The sequence below is a fragment of the Astatotilapia calliptera genome, chromosome 7, assembly GCF_964374335.1.
Source record: "Astatotilapia calliptera chromosome 7, fAstCal68.1, whole genome shotgun sequence".
Taxonomy (NCBI): Eukaryota; Metazoa; Chordata; class Actinopteri; order Cichliformes; family Cichlidae; genus Astatotilapia; species Astatotilapia calliptera.
In genome coordinates this window covers 27,585,328-27,607,330 of record NC_137428.1, presented here as the reverse complement: position 1 = coordinate 27,607,330, position 22,003 = coordinate 27,585,328, and the positions used below count along the sequence as shown (strand labels likewise).

The window sequence follows — 22,003 nt, the reverse complement described above, 5'->3', positions numbered from 1 at the left end:
CATGTTTCAGTGACCTCACAGGAAAATGTGATATTTATTTTGCCTGTAACAGCAAAACAGACCTTGTCCTTACATTCTTTGGTGTCCATGGCAATATCCTTGGACAAGGCACAGAGGCTGTAAGATGTGCTCAGTTTGTTTCATCTGCATCTTCTTTGGTGCATTATGAAAGTTCCATTTATGGCAAAGCCCTCCAGACAATCATATGCAGGGTGAAATGTGGGCAGGCTGCAGTGTGAAGTGTGAAACCAACACTGGCTTCATCGCCAGTATAGTCCAGCATCACCTTCGTATCCATGATCATTGTTAATTGGAGCTCATATAGTTCACCACACTTGATGAGTTCTTCAACAGTGATCTCTTTTTGTCCCACGTGATTTGATTAAAACAGCCCCAAAAATGTGTTTTCAGCATAAAGATTTCAAGTTTTTGCTTTTGCTTCGGACAGGCAAACATCATCTTATAATCTTCATATGGTTCCTTGCCTTGTATCCCCAGTTTTCTGCTTCTGATCACCTAGGCAGGGTAACTACTCTTCTTCTTTTGCAGACAGGCTTGGCACCATCGTTGGCAGGATTAAAGATGATTAAAGACTAAAGTTGATGATTTTATTATAAAAGTGACATGCAACGAACCCCTTTTCTCTTTCTTTCTAAAGCATCTTACCATACTGTAATGTGCATCCTCTAGGCGATCATCATCTGGACCCGTCTCACCAGAGCTGGAGGACCATTACGATGAGTCGCCTCAGCTGGAACCTTTCTTGCACGAGCTTCCTCACAAAGAGGAGGGTCAGGGGCATACTCTGGAGGAGGATCTGTTACCCCACATGCTTCTGCCACCAGATAGCCTGGAGGTTCTGGAGAAATCTGAGAGAAAAATGCTAAAGAAAAAGAGGAGGAATAAGCAGAAGAAACAGCGGCACAGGCATTTTAATGACCTCTGGGTTCGGATAGAGGAGAGGTAAGATGAAAGAAGGAGGGGTAAAGAGGTGAAGGTCTTTCTTCTCTATATATGGGTTATCAATGACTAGAGATGAAAGGCCACAGGTGAAATGAGAGTATGATAGCAAGAGCTCAGAAACAAGCCAGAGAGGATGTAAAGGGAAACTCACACTTGTATATAGAATAAAACTGACACTTCCTGGTGCAGTGCTGCAGGCTCAAACAGCCACCATATCACATCACCATGCACTTCATGCAGTTTGCATAAACTTCAGCACATACACATATGTGCCCTGCAGTGGTATATGAGTCCTGACTAGTTCCAAGCTAGTGTAGGTGTCTTGGTTATGAAAAGAGCGACCTGGGAATTCCTGCTAAGTATCGGGATTTGGTCTCACAGTAGCTCCAGGCAGGAACTCACAGGACAACACGATAAGATCACCTTTCAGACAAAGAAGAATCTTTTGCACAAGGTGTGGTCTGCCATGTGGAAACATCCCTGCATTTTTTGCAATGGCAAAACACAGTTTTGTCATTGGGTTGGAAGCAGTAACGCTAATATGAACTTCAACACATAAACAGTCCTAATCTATTCAGTCACACCTTTGGGGAATTTAAATTTTCCATGGCCTTGCCCAAATTTGGGTTGCAAGAGAAAAGACAAAAGGACAACATGTGATCTTGACACAAAACAGAGAAATTTTTATCTTAATTGAAACAGAGAATGGGTGAACAGCTAACATTAGCGTTATTCAGATGTAGATCTGGACTTAAGAAGTTGTTGCAGGCAGCAGTTTGTAAAACTGAACTTGTGCTACCAGTATTTATTATTTCAATATGCAGTATGCACTAGTCCAAATTAGTGATGGAAAGAAAAAGCTAAACAAATAGTGTCACTTCTTCATGTGAACAGAGGAGGTTTGTGAACATTTGTGTACATTATTTCTGCAGAAGTGTTTTCTCTAAATCTGCAAGATCCTGTATTTTGAGCAGAAATGAAACGGACTCTTTGTGCATGGACGTTACAATGTTATGCACGTTCTTGTATATTTTAATGTCTAAAAAGGTGGCTGAGTAAGAGAAAGTAAGGCAATTTGAGAAAAAGAAGCAACTCCAGTCTCACAGTTCTTTGTTGTGTGGCCATGGTATGTCACACCTGGTTTCTTTGCGCCTCTTAAGGCCTTTTCACACAAACTAAAGTTAATTTCTCTAAAACTATGCCCCTTGAGTATTTGGCTGAATGCAAATAAGTATGAAGAGTAATGTAAATTTGGGGCAAAGTGGCATTATGTTAGGAGTGTTTCTTTTTAATAAAAATGGAAATGCTATGATGTCTGTGTGGTTTTGACCACCTCAAAGCAGTCATTGCCTCACAGACACTTCAGTCTGTGTAATTTGGGGATGAAGGAAGAGTAACAAAGGGCATAATAGCTTTCAGGTTTATTGGCAGTTGGTCATGTGACGATCAGTGATTTGAGCACCCAGAAATTCTGTCAGAGAACTTTTTCTTTGTGGCTTTCATCATCATTAATGTTTCCATTGTTGACTTTCTGCAGTCTGCATATTTTCTCTGGCAATTTTTGACAATGTGTGGATGTGGAGAGAGGCTGGTTTTCCTGCTGATCCTGCCACAATTTCCCCTACAGTACCAAAGAATTGTACAGTGCAGAAACAAAACAAAATGCTTTTTGTTTAAAAAAAAAAAAAAAAGTAAAAGTCTGGAATTAATAAGACCCTACCCAGTCTGTAGTGATTCTAAATTGCAAAATGGGAGCCAGTGCCTGTAGAAAAATTATGGTGTAGTTTACTAATTGCAGCATACAGAGTTTTAAAGCCTCTGAAATTAAGATCTGATGTTGTTTTGTTTTTCCTGTAATAAAAAGAGTGAAAAAAATCAATGAATGTAAGCAAACGTTAATGTCACAGCAGTGAAGATGGGTTCATTGTGAAAGCTGTCATTCAGTTAACCCTTTAAAGGCTAAACCATGATGTAGTTGACAGAAATTAAATTATTTTGCATTAATGAGTGTTAATTTGTGTCAGTGTGCAATGCGCAGCGTCATTGTGCAACCAATTTTTTTTTCAGTTGGGGAGCGCCTGGGGGGGGGGGGAGTATTACCCACACTAATACTCATTCCCTTTGCCCACAAACCAGTGAAAGAAATGCAAATACAGAATGAATGCAGGATCCTCGTTAATTATACCAATTAAAATCATTCTGTTTTGTGTTCATCATTTACGACCCATCATTCAATTGAGAAATATTATAAATCTTCATTATTAAATCCATGTTTTTGCCTCTTTTCTCTCTACAGCTCTGTGGTGCAGTCCCCGCCTCCCCCAATGGTTCGCATCATCAATGGTTACATCACGGTGCAGCCGCCTGACAGAATCCAAAGCCAGTACAACTATCATCGTGTTCCTTCAGCAGCACCAGCGCCTTCGATCTTCTCGTTGTCTTTACTGAGCTTTCACCTCACACTACCTATAGTGATCTCACAGATATGGACTGTGGCCCTCTAGTAAAATGGTTATAAGGACTCTAAATAAAACTGGTACACGTACGCGGTTTCAAATATACTGCTCTTAAAAAAAAGTCTGGTCTAGCTGTTCACTCCATGGATGTTTGGGCACAGAAAGTTTGCTATGTTGGAAGTGAACTGGAAAGGTGTGGCAGTAGGGCTCATCTCTTTACAGATTGGGCTTTGATGTGCATGCGAGTTCATATAACTTGAAACATAAAGGTCTGAGTTTCACTTAATTTACACAGAGTGAGCACAGAGTATGCAGTAGGGAAAACAAGAAGCTCAAACTGAGGTAGTGTTATCACTAATTACACAACTCATCAGTGCCTTGCTGGGTTACACAGTTATAGTAGACAGCTATTAGTTGCTCTGAAAATTTGAGAAATCACTTAAGTAATTTTTCAGCTTAAATATTTTCTCCAACAGCAACTGGGACCACATGTCCTTTGAGTATCTCTGTGAGAGTACGTGGGCGTGGGACAAACAACGTCTATCGGCTCTTAAACCCACTGGGCTTGCAAACACAAGTGCTCAGACTTTAATTTATTCTTCTATTTTAGAAGAATCTGATTTGATTACATAAAAACCTGCTGCGGGGAGAAAATTGTACATACGCCTTTTGAATATTATAGAAGTATTTTAGAATTATTAAAAAAATTAAGATTATCAGAAGCATTGTTGTTTATATGGAAAAGTATAAATAGATATGCAGTATATTTTCAAAACAAAATCAGGAACTAACTACCATAGCCCCATGTCATGTGTCTCACTGAAATTACATTTTTGAAAGGGACAGGTGATTGTATTGTACTTTATTAGTGTTATCGACTGCTTTGATGTATATGTTTGCTGAAAGAATTTATGTGGATGTGTCTGGGCGTGTGTGCGCGCGTGTGTTTTACATAGCATTCATTCATTTTTTATTTATTTAAAACTGTAGTGTTGCTGTTAGCCATGTGAAACATTCCCTGTGGCTTTTGTTTTTATATATTTCATCTCACCATGATGCCAAAATGACTTGTTTTTCAAATGTTCTTTCAGTGTAATTTCAAATGCATATCATGGCAATAATAATTAAACTGACTACATGAGCAGACCGCGTAGTGCTTTACGACCTTCACATTTCATTTATGGCAAGAGATAGCAACAATAAAATATTTATCTGGATGTAAAATTGGTCTTCGATGCTCGTTCTTCGCTGTGAAGCAAATCAGTGGAAAGTCAGGGGAGAGAAATTTTTACAGCAAAATAACCAGTGTTATATTAAGTATAGATCAAATTATTTTATGTACCTTAAAGGTGCTACTCATCACAACGAACAAACGAACAGCTTCCCAACACTTAAAACCTTTTGGATTCCTTCAAAAATCTTTTTATTTAATGGTCAACAGGTTTACGCTCCAGTCCCATTATCATGTGTATAACCCTCAGTTCCAACAGGCAGCTGTTTTCAGTGATCAAGCGTTTAGCAGCTAAATTGCGCATATCTGTTTCTAGTTGTTGTTTTTCATCAGAGATGTATGAATATTAATGTTAATGCTGTGTGCCCTATGTCTGCTGGATGTATAAATAGCCATCTGTTAGCTAACATGTTTTTTAGGTCCATCAGCTTTAGCAGTATCAACTGAACAAAGGAGTGGGCACACACACGTACACATGCTGCCCTCCTGATGGGTTCATGGCATGTTTATGTGATGTTAATGTGATAAGACAGCTATTAGAAGTTGTTTGACGTGTGCATGTGGTCTGTCACAAACAAGACAGCTGCTCTGCTGGCAAATATCTTTCCTTCGAGACACAAACAGGAAACTGGAGCAAACTGGCTCTTTAGATGTACAGGAAATGAGAGATAATTGATTTGTTACATTAACAGGAAACGCTGAGTGACTTGTTAGTTTGTGCTTTTATTTAGGAGTGGCTATGTGCTTGATGTGCTGACATGCATGAGCAAAATTAGGGCAGTGATTCTGAGTTATTCTAAGTGTTATATTGGGTAACAACAAGTACAGTACAGCCCATGGAATATGCTAACTTTATCTGATGCTTTCTGATTGTTAAAGACAAATTTATGTTTGTTTTTATTTAAAAAGCAAAAAAGTAAGATGCATGGAAAAAGTAAATCACATCCTTACAGCTTTTCACACATTTGTGCATGTCTTGCACTAAAAATACTTTAGTAAATCATCACTCTGTAAGTGATATCAGCTACAGGGTTGAATTCAAACTGCTGTTTTTTTCAGGACTGGCTCCACCAGCATCGGTGTCCTGGAAGAAGAAGGTGAAGGCACTTACAGCAGCATCACAGGATGATGACAGGATGCAGCAGGTGACAGGAAAGGCAGCCGTGGGTGTCACTTATAAGTCTGTGCATAATGTGTATTTTTGTCTTACTGTCTGGAGACAATGTGATGGCTCTTACACACTTTGTCTTCTTACCAGGAATATCAGCACCATCACAACCTTTTAAAAGATAAAACATTTCCATCCATCGCTACATTTTCTTTTACTTACCCAATTCAGGGTTTTGGGGACTGGAGCCTGTCTCATGGCAAGAGGTGGGGTACACTCTGGACAACTTGCCAGTCTCTTGCAGGTCTCACACAGACACACACTCACTCACTCGCTTTCAGTACTTACAGATATTGTAGACTCATCGCTTAAAACGTGGATGCCTTTGGACTGTTGGAGGAGATCACATAGCCTGCATGCTGGATTCAAATCTTGGACCTTGTTACTGTGAGGTGATAGTGCTGTTATGCTGCTATACTACAGTATAGCAGCAATATATAATAGCTGTAATAGCATCATAACAGCTATTATGTAAATTTCCAGTTAGGAAACAAGGCCAGCAGACAGATCTCCCAAAATTATTATTACACTACATATTATCATTACAAGCACAGCATACATAGCTACTTGCAGATGTGCTCTTACTGACAAGAGCAGCACACAGCAGGTAGCTGTTTGACTGGCAGATTTTTGATTTATCCATTTCTTGCCTTTTCTGTCTTTTTTCCTCACTCCAATTTCCTCTTATGTGCTCGTGCAGATTTTCTTTGCATGGATCGTACACACTCTCTCATAAAGGAGACTGCAGGCTTTTTCGGGACAGACAAATCACTGAATCACTGATTCAATTCTAAATCTTATATTGGATCAACAAATGCTAAAAAATAACATGAAGGTGTCCAAAGGCTGAACTTGTTCCATTTGGGTATCTGAAGCTCAGTTAAAAAACAACCAAGGAATAGCTTAGAAGACGAATAAAGTCATGTAGCAGAGTAATCACAGCTGAGATTTGAATCCCATTGAAATGTTGTTGGCAGGATTTGAGATCTTGCACTGAAGGAATTTAACATGGAAAAGTAGTGAACATTTTCAGAGGCTATATCAGAGACTGCTATGCAATTATGCAAAATGGCTGCAACGAGCTATTTTAGCTCAAAGAGCTAATGTTAACTTCTGAGGCTAAGAGGGCACTTCCTTTTCACAGAGAAGAATTATACTTCAGCTTCAACTTCTGTTCACTAAAAGCCTGAAACAGACATTTCTCTGCGTGTCATTGTTCAGCCTTTATCTGCTTTGTTTGTCCAAATAGGTCAAAAGGCCAAGAATAACAGAATGCAGGGATATAATATTTAGCTCTGAGGGCTTTTTAAATTCTTATTCTATAAACAATTTAGGCCTACTTTTGACTTTTTTGCTGATCAGGTCAGGTCATTAATCTTTTTTTTTTTTTTTAAACTTAAAGAAAATGAACCCCAGACTTTTGCCGCTGACCTTATGCGAGAATGTGGAACTGAACACTGCTACCTTTCATGGCGTGATGCGTGTTTGGAGAAATGTAGAGAGAAAAAGCAGACTGATTGTATAACTAAAGTCATAACTGGAGCCACTGCAAAAGCTCGAAAACATTAACCTTACATCATGTTGATGTGCGACTCCAAACGACATTTGTCTTGTGCTCCGTGTAACACAAAACTTTAAAAACAACAGACCTTGTAAGTCACTCAGTCATTACATAAAAGAACAAACAAATAGGTGCGGGTCACTCCGCTAATTGCCTCCCTTTGAGTGCTTTTGCTGACAGATGTTACAGCTCATTTACTATTAAAAACACTGTATAATGAATGGTGTGAATTACATAAGTCAAACTGTGGACCATATGAGTGAACTAGTGTCAAGGTAAAATCAATTCAAGACTTTAAACCAGGACGAGAATCCGCTTATACACACATCAAGTGGCAATTTCTTTCATTTCAGTTTAATTTTTTCTTACATGTTTTAGTTCCCTTCTCATTTCAAGACTTTAACCAAGAATTAATACAAGCATGCAAAGGCTATTTGATAACAGCTGAACCAAATACCAAACTCAAGAATTCAATACTGCACATCACGACGAGTTGAATTAGAATAGCATTTCGTCTAGAGTTGGTAATTATAGTGCAATAGATATGCATGTAACATGTGGCAAATGCAAAGCATTACCTGCAACGTGAATATGAGGAATTTGTTCATTCCGATCCTTTTTAACATATGATTCTGAGCATGTTTGGGGGATTTTTGATCTAATTATACCCTTATTTATCACTATATGAAGCAATATCCTCTTGCCCAACATTGATTTGGGAAAACACAATCAAATAAGAAAGCAGGTCTTAAAAAAATACACGCTACACTGAACTGGAGGTGCGCTTTCCAGATCGGACAAACCCATGCGAATTGAAAGCAGATGGCGATGCATCCATCTGTTTCTGGAAAGCAGAAACCTAAAAGGTAAAACCAGCCACAACTTAATTTTTTTTTTTTTAAAATTAACATGCTTACAAAAAAAATAATCTGAGGTTGCCTGTTATTTACAGGCAGAATAAATATCTAATCCCTTGTGAAAACAAGATCTAACCTTGAGTTTTCTCCATTTGTTATTGCACATGACGCAAAAAGTTCTATTTTCTGCACTAAAAATGTATTGGTTCAAATTGATCAGAAATTCTCAGCTTGTTATTTCTGTTAAGTTCCTCCCATAATACCAATCACCCAGAAAAGCTTTTATCTACCCTAGTCTATTTGTGCCTTTGTGACACAAGGTCAAATCACTTTCTCACTGTTAAAACAAGCACTGAATGCTATTGTTTATCTGATGTAGCTCTTGCACAATTGAGCCTATGTTAGGTGGATCTGTCTTTGGCTATTATCGCTGCATCTGTCTAAGAGTCCTTGCACTGTGTTAGCTGCGACCCATGGAAATAAGTGCTTTTTTGCCTGAGTCCTCAGTATATATTTACATACTAAATCTCTCTGTGGTTACATGTGTTATGAGTATTGGTTAGAGCTTTGACCAGTGGGAACTCATATTGTAAACATGCAATATTGGAGAACAGTCAATTCTTAGATCAACTATCAGTAAAATAGTAAATTTTGTATATTTCGTCTCTGCTCTTGATTTACATTTCTACATTTTTCTTATATTTGCCAGTTCCAGCATAATTCATCAACTTTCACAGATGAACAAAACCTGCTTTTGTTAAATGCAGCAATGTATCGCAAATCGACCTTTGCAAACTGGGCATGTGTGACATTACACATGATTTTTGCCAGGGGCCCAAAAGAATTGCTTAGAGATGGAAGTTTTCACTGGGTGGAATTGCCCAGAAATAGGCCAGACTGAATAAAACATATGAAAGCCCAGGAGTTCAAGTATTTTGTAAGGAGGTGATCATAACAGTTTTCTTAAACTGCTTTATAAATCAGCCCATTTTTATTCGCATAAAATGTGAATAATATTATCATATGACCATAAAAAACTGATTTGATTTTCCACCACCAGCTACCATCACCACTGACTACTTTATAAAATAAAAAGTTGAGTGATAACTCCCCCAGTATTGGGCATTTAAAGAGGAACTAAACACCAATTTTAAACTATGTGGTGTATTAAGTATAACAAGCATTTATATTTCTGTAGAAATACTGCAAATTATTTAGGCCTTTATTTTTAATCATTAAAAAACAATTATTAAAAATAAAACATTTTTCTACTTTGTTTTTGATACACTTCAATTGTATAAGAAATAACTACTAATCATCAAAACAGCCAGGTCATCCCAATACACCTAAAATCCATATTTCAGTTCATTTGGAGATTCAGAGCAAAAACATTGTTTATGTGTCTCACTGCCTGTCAGGGTTGCTCAGAGTATGATTGTCAGCATATAAACAAATCTAAAAAATTTTGTGCTGGCACTGCACCACAGGGTGTCAGTCAGCTGCAGCTTGGATCAGTGGAGCCCATTCACAGGAGTGATTTTCCTGACGAGTGTTGTGGATAGAAAGAAGCCCACACTGGGAGCTGTAACCTGGAGTCATGGCACGCACGCATTTGGAAACACTGCTTCTCAAAACCAAAGCACACAAACACTCATGGTTGATATCAAAATATTGATAGTATATATAAAGTAGTATCATAGACGCCTTTCTGTCTTCCTGTTGCTCATATGTCAACATGCGTTTTAAACCATTCATTTAGTAGGTTTCCCAGTTATGCCAAACGCACATGCACCCCAAGCTGAAGTATGAAGACCACTAGGTGGTCCTCTCTACTCTGTCCTCATTCCACTTAGGAACATTTTTTGACTACTTCATGTGTCAGTGTTTCTATTCTCCCCCCAACAACAAGCCACATTACTAGCCTGTTACTTTATAACCTATTTATGAGCTATTTCACCCCCCCCCCCCCCCCCCCCTTTTAGTAAGCATTACACAATATCCCTGTCCTCATTTTTAGAATAATGTCATCCAATGCCATGTAGTTATTTACAATTATATACTAAAGAACTGAAGGACTGAGCTGCATCTTTCTTTTAATGGGAATGACAGCAGTGGATTTGCGTGCAATGCTGCCCTCTGTCTTTGAACTGAGGTACTGGATTTCAGTTAATTTGTGATTCTCCTGACATAGTGACTGTGCAACTACTGCAAAACAGTAATAATATATGTAAAAATAATTAAGCTTATATTTACATTTTTTGACATGGGTTTAAATAAAACAATAAACAAATAAATCTCAATTTTATTTATTTATTTATTTATTTTTTTTGGGGGGGGGGGGGGGGGGGGGGGACAGTGTTAGCAAGACTACTTTTGGCTTTTATGCCACTGTGCCTGCTGTTCAAGCAGACAAGCAACTCCATTGATATATAAAACATAATTTTTTACTGGAAAAAAAATAATAATAAAAAGAATAGTCACATTTTTGATAGCACCTTACCTACTGTTTCCTGCAACTGGATGTCGATGCATGTCCCTCAAGGGTAGGTACATTATTATGTCCACCTGCATAACTACAACTGATCGATGTCAAGTCTGGCTCATATGAATAAATTCTCTTTTTCATTCTCTTTTTGTGTCCAAGCTTTTGGACAGATAAACATCAAATGCCGTTATAACAGTGTAAACATATGCAAAAGCAAAAATCTATCTGTGCTTTACATATTGTTGATAAACCTTACTCCAGTACAAAAAGCTGAGATGAACTTAGTCTGCCTTCCTAAAACCTTAACACCAACTAGTTCTGAACAAGCTATACCTTGGTAGGCTAGTCCGGCACTCTCATCTGACAGCAAGACGGTTCCTTGTTAGAATCTCTAAGTCAGTTTAAGTCTTTTTGTACATCCTCAATGGACCTGGGTAGATTCTGCATGAAGCACTGTATGAGCATGCAGCTATAGGGTGATGTAAAATCTAAAGTACTCAGAGTTAAGACTAGAAAAGTACTATATAAATTTGAGTCTATGTACATAACTACAACAGAATAAGATTAAACACTTAAAGTACAGTAAAGTAAAGTTGAGGATATAAATTGGCACAGGGATCATTAGAAGATTATGAAGTGTATAAGCCATTTTTCTTTTCTTTGCAGTCCATCAAGTGCTCTTCTCTTGTTCAGGGTCCCTGCTGTCACGTTCCAGCCATCCTGCTGACTGACTCCTCTATGACTGAAGCTTCCAACTCATCCTGGACTGGCAAAATCTCATTCTTTGCCTTCATTTTTTTAAGTAGTGACATCTCGACATCTCCAGTAGACCTTGTGCCTTAGCTACATCTGAGTGACAGCCAGGACCTTTACTGTTCTCCCCTTTCATACTTTGAAGACATGAATAACTGCCGCAGAGACTTTTGAGTTGCAGAACTTTCAGCATTTCAATACTTTCCTATTATGGGTGAACTTACATTCTTCATTTATGCTCAGATATATTGCCAGAAGTATTCACTCACCCATCTAAAGTATTTAATACATGTGTTTCAATCACTTCCACGGCCACAGGTGTATAAAATCAAGAGGTGAGGCATGCAGACTGCATCTGCAAACATTTGTGAAAGAATGGGTCGCTCTCAGGAGCTCAGTGAATTGCAGGATGGTACTGTGAAAGGATGCCACCTGTGCAACAAGTCCAGTGTGAAATATTCTCACTACTATTCCAAAGTCAGCTGTTAATGTTATTCTTCAACGTGATTGGGCACGATTGTAACTCAGCCACAAAGTGTTAGGCCAAAAATCACTGAGCGAAGTCAAAGGATGCTGAGGAGGATACTGGTCGCCAACCTTCTACAGAGTCGATCTCTACAGACCTTCAAACTTCATATGGCCTTCAAAGTATCTCAAGAACAGTGTGTAGAGTCTCAGTCTGTGTGTGTCTCTGTCTGCCAATCCAGTGGAGGAGGAAAACAGTACTTGTCTGACTGCGCTACGTCAAGTGCAAAGTTTATTGGAGGCGGAATTATGGTGTGGTTTAGTTTTTTAGGAGTTGGGCTCTGCACCTTAGTTCCAGTGAAAGGAACTGTTAATGCTTCAGCATACCAAGAGATTTTGGCCAATTTCATGCTCCCAACTTTGTGGGAACAGTTTGAGAACGACTCCTTCCTGTTACAACATGACTGCGCATCAACGCACAAAGCAAGGTCTATAAAGACATGGACGAGTGAGTTTGGTGTGGAAGAACTCGACTGGCCTGCACAGAGTCCTGACCTCAACCCACCAGAACACCTTTGGGATAAATTAAAGCGGAGACTGCGAACCACGCCTTCTCATCTACCATCAAATATATGCTGATAATGCAAAGGGGAACATGTGGAACCTTTCATACCAGCTTTGAGACAAATGTCAGGTCCTCCATAAAAGCTGTAGACTCTTGGGCACTGAGCCTCAGCAAACTCTACCTGCATGTTTATGTTGGCTCATCAAAGGATCCTTAAAAAGGGTGCATCCATTTCCCAAGTTCAGTTACGGGGTGGGTGTGTCACCCTGTAGTTAAACCTAGAGGACAATATGTAAATGAAATCTTGTTTGCTTTAACTCTTACTCTTTTATATCCTCATTGCTTCTCCTCAACATCTCTCTCCTTCAGAGCAATTTTTATAAACCATTTAATTTACCCCATTTGGCTCAGTGTTGAGTATCTTTATTGGCCATCTCCTGGATCTCCTTTCCAGCAGGAAAATGTACTTCTTTGGACATGTTTGATAAATATCTAATGCAGTTTATGCTGAAGTAATTCTATAGTTACAAACCTGAATTTATTTTAAAATATGTCCAAGAATTAGTTGTTCATAGGGGAGTTTTGAACAACAGAAAAAAAGATTTAGGTGAGTTTTATAATAAATTCTTGCTTTTATTTATCTTTTATAACAGGAAGCACTGCAAAGTGACTTGGGTGAAGTATGTCTACAGAAATAAAGTAATTTCTTTTATATATTTGGTTTCATTCCAATGGATTTATCCACAAGAATCGCTAATTTTTCATATGTTCTTTTTAAGAGGGCATTGGAGAAACGTTTCACACACAGCACAAATAATACTATTACTTGGTACAGTTGTTCTGAGAAAATTATGTACAGAATTTAAGGACCTTGCTTTAACCTTGGGATAATAAAACAGTTTTAACAAGGGGACTGATGAGATACTGTCTTCATCAAAATCAAACCACATTTTATTCATGTGTGTAAATTGCCCACGCACCAGTCCTAATAACATCAGCAGTGTTTTTTTGGTCTCTGAATGGAATTCATGAGGGAAAATGAACTTTACTCCCAGGTAAAGCCTTATTATGTTCACCCATAGATTCAGCTGAACACACTGCCAAGAGATGGTATTCATTTATGAGCTTAATATGCAGGAGATAAGTTTGTTTGTGTGCAGTAGCTTGATTGCCCCAAACCTAATCAATTAAGAAGCCAAATATTTTTGATTTGTTTGACTTTGAGAGGCTGCATTTAACAATAGCCATCCTACGTATCGCATTTTTTTTTTTTTTGCCTGTCCCGTTTGGCTCTTTTGCCATCAGAATTGTTGTCTAAAGGCAAAGAAAGATGCCCAATGGATTTACTTTACCAAATTGACCATCCCAGCCTTGCCGTAATGGTCCATTTGATTCACCTTTTATTGTTTATTTTATTTTCACTTGCTGAATACGGGACAGACTTGACTGGGGGAAAGAAGGGGAGAAAGAAAGAGGGAAAGAGAAACAGCTGAGAAGAGGGACGGGGGAGAAGGGCAAAAAACAAAAACCAACAGAATGGGCAGAAAAAAAAAAGAAAAAATATGCATATATCAATCACCTGGATCACCTGCTGAGAAAGAAAAAAGAAAACAAGCAGAAGAGAACAAGAGTAATAGAATAAACAACATCACAATGATATATGGGAATATGACAGTAAATACTAAATATTAAACATTATTGTGCAGCACATAAGATCAACAGAACACAGTGTGCTTTGAGGTAGGAGCCAAAAAGGGTGTAGTTTGTGGGTGTGATCACCCGTGTGTACACCTGTGAGCATGGACGCGCTTGTTTTTTTAAAAGGTTCCTTCATGTAATGATCTGCTAGAGGGTGTGGGGGGGCCACAGCCCCGTCCTCCAGGGCATGAAGCAGGTATGGAGGAGATCAAAACTCCAGACATCCAGAGGCCCCCAGAACACAAGAGACCAAGGAAGACCAACAGAGGGGCAGCCGCGCCACTGTCCCAGAAAGAGCTGAGGAGAGTCCCAGATGAGGGGTCACTCAGCAGCAGAAGCCAGGGGGAGTTGCAGTGACGCGCCCGTGAGCTCCGCCGGCAGCCAGCCGTGCCTGAGTGAGCCGGTGTGTACCTGGACGCCCATCCCCAGACACAAAGAACCAACGCACCGATGTCTGAGGGAGTCCGCCACTGGCAGGGGAAGTGGTGGTGGGGGGAGATAGGCCTCCAAACCTTGGAGGGCCTGAGATGTCCCCAGAGAGGTGACGTCTGATACCCAACCTGACATATAGACACAGACATACAGGCACACACAGACACAAACATCCATTCCCACCCTCATGCTCTCATATGTACTTGCTCCAAACTCAACCAACGTGGAGACAGACATAAAGAGATGCTGTACACACGATCACACTCCCCAAGCGTTAAAGTTAAGGTTAAGGTTAAGGTTCTTTATTTGTCACATGCATAGTTATACAAGTATAACACACAGTGAAATGTAGCCTGACACGCTCCTCGACATGTGCAAAAAAATTGGGGGGGGTGTAGAGGAAAAACATTATATATATATATATATATATATACATACACATATAGTATATACATTGGGTGAATGTGCAGTAGTAGCAGCAAGCAGGTGAATTCTGTACATTAATATGAATAGACATCTGACTATTTTACAGGATAGACAATATAAACATATTTAAAATTAAAGGAATTGAAATGTACATTGTGCCTTGGTTTAGTGTCTGGAAGAGTCCTGTCTCAGTCAATTATAGATGATGTAAGAGGGCGGGTGTGTGTGTTTAGGGCATGGATGGCTTGGGGATAGAAGCTCCTCTTGAGTCTCTCTGTCCTTGCCCGGAAGATGTGGAACCTTCTACCAGATTGCAGAAGTTGGAACAGTTTGTTGCCAGGATGGGACGGGTCCTTCAGTATCTGCGCTGCTCTAGTCCGGCATCTCCTGGTGTAGGTGTCCTGAAGCGGGGGGAGAGCAATCCTGCAGCAGCGTTCTGCTGTACGGATCACTCTCTGGAGAGCTTTTTGGTCCTTCACACAGCTGTTCCCAAACCACGATGTCATGTTCTGTGTGAGGATGCTCTCCACAGCGCCTGTATAGAAAATCCTGAGGATCTTTGGAGAGACCCTGAACTTCCTCAGTTGTCGTAGGTGATACAGGCGCTGCCTAGCCTTTTTGGTCTGGACCTGAATGTGGGCAGCCCATGTCAGGTCTGAGGAGATGTGGACACCAAGATACTTGAAGGACTGCACCCTCTCCACTGGAGCTCCATTGATGATAATGGGCTTGTAGTCTCTGTGCTGACCCCTTCTGAAGTCCACCACCAGCTCCTTGGTCTTGCTGACGTTCAGCTGGAGGTGGTTGTCCTGGCACCACGATGCCAGATTCTTCACTTCATCCATGTAGGCCGCCTCATCGTTGTTGGAGATGGCACCCAACACCACTGTGTCGTCAGCAAACTTCACAATGGTGTTGGAGCCATGGGTGGCCACACAGTCTGAAGTGTAGAGGGAGTAGAGCAGTGGCGAGAGGACACATCCCTGAGGTGCTCCTGTGTTGATGGTGATGCTGTTGGAGAAGCACCTGCCCACCCTCACCACCTGAGTTCTGCCAGTGAGGAAGTCCAACACCCATACTCTACGAACCGGGTCTAGGTACCCTTGCCCCTGGAGGGGGGAACTGCACCCAGACCCAGGTTGTGTTACCCTTTTCCCTGCGGTGGGGAGAAGCAGACCGCCCCGACTCCGCAGCAGCAGGGAGGCCCCACACTCCAGACCGCAGTCGGACAGCCAACTCCTCCTCCTAGCCCCCCCGCTCCAGCAGGCCACAGAGAACGGGGGTGAGAGAAGACTCCAAACCTCCCTCCACCCGCTCATTGTAGTGTTGATGCATGTGTGTTCTAAGGTGCATTTAAAACCCAGGAGGGCATGGAGCTACCTGCCAGAGAGCAGCAGGTAAGCGCATGGTCCCTCCTGCTAGCCCTCAATGTCTACGTGTATTTAAAATTGAGAGGTGGGCAACGACGCCAGGGGTGAGGTTGTACACCCCGATGGTACTTTGGATTCCGTGTATCGTGCCCACCCCCAAGATCCTATATGTATGTGTAATGAGAGTGTGAGTAATGTGAATGTCTAAGTTGTGGGATAAAATTGAGGCAGAGGCAGCCAGAAGGGGACAGAGGGGGGGGGGGGGGGGGGGGTAGCCTCCTCTGCACCCTACGTATCGCATTTAAGTAAATCCATCAGATTTCAAATACATGCCTGTAGGTCTGCCTCCTGTGAACTTAGTATTTAACAATTTAAAGTGGTATTATGTTCGTCTCCTGTGGTGTCTCTCATTTTATAATCCTCCCCCCATTATTACTTAACTGGCATAGGAGAAGCCATACAAAGGTAAATGCCCTTCTTACTTCCACATCCCCCGCACCTGCTACCATCCCTTGTGTTAATGGTGCAGTGGTGTTTTGAAATGAGTACCTATTAAAATGCCATTATTAGATAAAGGGAGGGATGTTGTCCGTGGCACAGGTTTATTGGGAAGTAAATGTAAGCCCCTACATGCGAAACACCTCATTAATCCTGCAGTTATTTACGACCCTGCAGCACAGAGGCAAGTGCAAAGATGAAATCCCTGCTCATCTAAATATTGTCTCAGCTGATAAGATTAACTCTGCTCCTACTCATACATGTGGGTGCAAAGGGACTTAACACTTCAAGTAATGACCTTTACGGATTCCTGCAGAGAAACTTTCTTACGCTTAAATCTCACATAAACAGAACACAGAAAGCCCAAAAAAAAACCCCATTGCTGAAACGACAACAAAACCCTGCAGTATTATTTGGGATAAACTGCATTCAATATTATGTTGACTTTAACAAGAATAAAGAGGTACAAACTTAAAAGAGTGTATTTTTGGTGTGAATTGGAGAATTGGAACAAGTTTTTAAAACAGCACTGATCTTGTAGCCTACGGAGTCCAAAAATGCTGCCATTAAATATGCATGTGAAGCAGTAGGTGACCATAAATTTATCACAGCTCTTCGTGTCTAATATTCTTCCACGGATTCAACTGCAATTTCTTCTCGAGAGGCTCTGTTTTGAGAAAAAATTGCATCAAATGAATTTGGAAAACCTGCAATAAATAATACAGAAGTGGTGCAAAAATTTAGCAAACATCAAAGCCAAACAGTCAAATTCCACAGCTCTTTATACACCAGTCAAAGTGACACTGTAACTGCGATGTTTAATAGAATTTGCATTGTTCTTTTCTCACATCGACATACATGAATCTTTTTTTGTGCTTTTCCACAGCCATTGCTTAATGATCCTCTTCTTGTTCCGTATCCAAGTTCATTCTGGATGTTCAGTGGGATTCACCTGAAGTCATCCGTCATCCATCTGCTAGACTAACAAGAAGCACTTCAAAACACCAACCTCCGCCAAGGCATCACACTTTCTGGGCGGTGTTTACTTTTGACAGTACAATATTGTATCTGGTATATATCAAGGCTGTTTTGGTTTTTTTTTTGTTCTTTTCATACCTACTTTGGAAGTTTGTAGAGCAGTAAAAGTTAGACAAGGGAAGCATGACAGATGTTTATTCTGAGTGTTTTGAAAGAAAGAAGGATGTGAGATGTAAAAGTGATGTCAGAGGTCAAATTAGGGAATTTTAAATTAAATAAAAAATTTAAATAAAAATACAAATGGGGGTATTTTAAATTTGTAATTTTTATATGATTCTTTTTATATGTTGACAATACACAACACACTTACTAGTTTCTAGAGTTTGTTTTGTCCATTTTTGACATATAAATCATTAAGCTGGTGGATGTAAGGCACCCCTACAAAGTGTCATCTGTATTCAATCAAAACTTTTCAACCAATCGTGTTTACAGACAGCAAGAATGGCACATGTGCATGCAATGACTGCAAAAAACACAACCTCCTTGGCGGAGGAAATAAACATCAGAGTAAAAGTGTATCAAAAGATACAGGATAAAGCTGTATTTTTGTTTTTATTTAAATTCATATACATTACAGACAGTTTTCTGTTTTTAAGTGAGAAATAACCTTAATATCCATCACCTCACCACTTTCAATGAATATAGACAGAATAAAAAAAGGTGCATTAAATACAGTTTGCGGCATACTTGCAACACTTTAGAGATATGATCATTAAGCATGCTACATGCTGCTAAGGGCATTATGATTTGAAAGGGTTACGTTACAAGATGTACTTGCCTGAAGTTAATCGTTTTTACATTTACCCTGTTATTCAACTAAACACAACAATGTTCTTTAAATTGTCTGCCATGCAGCAAACTGATTGATGTGTGGCTTTGATTGCAGAGTAGGATGCACAGAATGGCAATGAATACTACCTGTCAGATAAGAGTCGAGGCTAAAAAAAAGAGTTTGCAGTATAACCCCTCTCAAGACTTTTTTAGCTTTTTACTTTAGGCTGAATCCATTACTTTTTTTTGAAAGACGGATGGCAGTGCTACCAGCCCCTCTGAAATTCCTGACCATTTCTTTTTCCCACCTTCCAAATGTGAGTGTGAAGTCTTTCCAGCGTCCCTGTCTCCTCACCTTAGGTTCTTGCCAAGCAACTGGAGATAACATTATTAAATATACAATTACCTAGGACCAGGCCCCCTCTCTACCAAGATCAATTTCCAGTCAGAAGCTGTAAAAAAGTAGCTGAAAGCTCTGTGAAATGAAACTGAAATAGCACCCGGCCCCTCACAAAACACCCATAAATATGGAGGTTCCTCTTGAAAAGTCTTATTTACTGGGAGCTTGTTACTGAATTTAGGGAGAATTCAACCATTGCGGATGAAGGTCTAATCATCACGTACCCTCTGCTAGATAAGCTATGTAAGATCTCTATCTCTAAGTTGTTTGAAAATAAAATAAATGTTGTGCTCGTGGTCAACTATACCCTGAGATACTGTGTAAACAAACGCATCGCAGTGAAATGTGAAGATGGCTCGAGCCTCCAAAACAGCACAAGAGGGCAAATTAATAGTCTATGTTTGCCTGGCTGTCAGACATTGCCCTGTTGAGACTGCAATTAAAACAAAGGGTGTTTTGACCCTGCCTTTCGTACCACTCTAATTTCTGCCGCAGTCTCTCTGCTTGGCATTTGAGTATAAGATTACATAGATAGAAAGGCATTCTGCATGAAATGAAAAGTTACCTTCGCCTTTTTGAGGGGAATGCATGCAGCTATTTGTCATTCTGAAGCTTTTTTCAGCTCCGAAAAGGTGACTGTAACACTTAAGGCTTCTATAGTTCAGTGTGTTGTGATTTAAAAATGCATGTTTTTGTACTGACATTCAACTTTCGCAGTCTTTCTTCATTCTGCATTCAAGTAAAAGCTTCTTCTTTTTTTTTATAAAAAAAGTGGCACAGTCTTGATTGCTGTGTTGTTGTACGTTCACCTGGCAGGAAAAAACACTTTTCTCCGTTTCATTTGGTTTCACAGGGACAGGAAAGAAACACTCTCCAAGCACAGTTCTTTTGTCCATCAGGTCCCACAGATCCAAAACCATTCTCATCATGTTTTGTCATGGATATCCACATATCCACATATCCATGAGGGAAATTAGGGAAATTTTCATCCAAATGCGGTGTGGCAATTTATTCCTGGCTGACAACAAGCTGCCAAAAGAAGCCTAGATGACAACTGCACTTAAAAAAAAGAAACCAGAGAAAATATATTATAAAGCAAAATACCTTTTTTGGCCTCTTCAGAGGAAGTGTGCTTTCTCAGTTTTTCTGTGAAAGACTGACCTTAATCTTTAGCATGTGAGAGTAATCTAATTACCAGTAAACATAGTACATTATTGAAAGACTGAACAAAATGATCTTGTAATTTTTATGTATCAAACCTTCTCTTGTCTTTACCCTACAATGTTAGGACCTTGGCCTGTTGCTCTTACGTTGACAGTCTGACTTAAAATTAAGATTGCTTTGGGATAATAAGAGAAAAGAAGAAAAATCGGTACTTTTATCCAGACATGAAAAATCTCACGAAAAAAAAAATAGAAAGAGTCAAGGATAATCCAATCAATCAAAAGGAATCATTTTTAATAGCTTAATCATTTGCCGCATATCCATCTAGGCTTAACGGCATGGCAGAATTGATCTTTTATTAGAGCTGATCTTGCTCGCACGGTGAGGCAGATGATTGAGCCTTATGCAACAGCCCAAGGCTCCTCTGGTATTCAAGAGTGAGGCTGAGATAACTGACACTGACAAGGCAAAGCTGGAGTAGATGAACCTCATCGACTCCTGGAGGCATCGCCGATCACAACCCCGACAGTGCTGGAGAGAGAGGAGGAAGACAGACCAGAAGACTGGAGGTGTGAAAGTGCATGTCAGTGCTGATACGTAAAATGCTCCCAAAGCAGGTAAGACTACCTCTGTGTAGAGCTGATGAAGATGATAGAAGGCTGTGGAAGACTGCAGTGATCCATAACATAAAAAGATGAGGCGGTTTCATTTTACCAAGGAGGCAAAGGAGGACCAGCTATGGGAACTTGCTACCACGTTGAAATGTTTGAACACTAGATGGCAGTTTGACACAGAACACTATTGTTTTGTGGATGCCTTGCTGCAAAGCATAAATTTATTTACCAACAGATACGCTGTAACTGTTGTTGTTTAGTGATGCAGATTGAAGAGAAGATTTTGATTATCCTAAGCCTCGTGATTTCATGATCTCGTAGATATTAAAACCCACTTCTATTAGCGTGTGTGTTTGTGTAGGTAGATGAGCATCACGGCAGAAAAGTCTTTTGACTTTTATGTTTTTGCCACGCCTTGTTTATTTTAAATCAAACACTGTTTCTAAAAAAAAAGATGAAACAAACAAAAAACTATCTAAAGGTTAAAAAAAAAAAAGATTAATTTCACAGGTTCACAGCTTTTGCTTTTATTGAGTTTTTACTACGCAATCCACAGAGAGAAACGTGCGCTGTAGGTCTGTTTGTGTGCACAGTGTTTTTGGCATATCATACAGAGACATTTTTTTTCTTTACCTTTTTGGCCATGTGCGTAGGAAAGAGTCTTGTGACATTTACAGCCCTCTGGGGGGAATGAGCACTCACCTGGCAGACTCTGTATTTATTAGCAGATGACTAACTTGGTATTTATCTGATGCTCCATTTCAGCCTCATACCCAGCAGCAAGCAGTGACCATGGCCAAGTCAACTTATCAGGCAGGCTAGGGTAAATGTCTACTCCACAGCTCCACTGTGATCCATCCACAGCACCTCTGTGCTTTGTGTATATAACCTGTTGCTATTTCCTGAAGTTTTCATTACATTCAGTGCACACAGTAGACTAAGAGTCCCAGCTTCATCACATTTTTCTTAAATCTCCAGTGACCACATGGTTCTCCTGGTCCCAAGTGTCCGTCCCAGTTTAGTTATCAAACTGACTTTGATAACTAAACTAAGCTAAATATACTACGATAATAAAGTGGCATGGTTTG

The 22,003-nt window shown here is 40.0% G+C and overlaps 1 protein-coding gene across 1 annotated transcript in view; it reads left to right on the top strand.

Moving 5' to 3' along the window:
• trabd2a (TraB domain containing 2A) overlaps positions 1 to 4,643 on the top strand; it is a 72,124-nt gene extending 67,481 nt beyond the window's left edge. The window contains exons 6-7 of the mRNA XM_080304349.1: positions 691 to 963; positions 3,260 to 4,643. Coding sequence (XP_080160475.1) covers positions 691 to 963; positions 3,260 to 3,467 — 481 coding nt within the window. The 3' untranslated portion in view covers positions 3,468 to 4,643. The remainder of the gene's footprint in view (positions 1 to 690; positions 964 to 3,259) is intronic.
• The last annotated feature ends 17,360 nt before the right edge of the window (positions 4,644 to 22,003 follow it).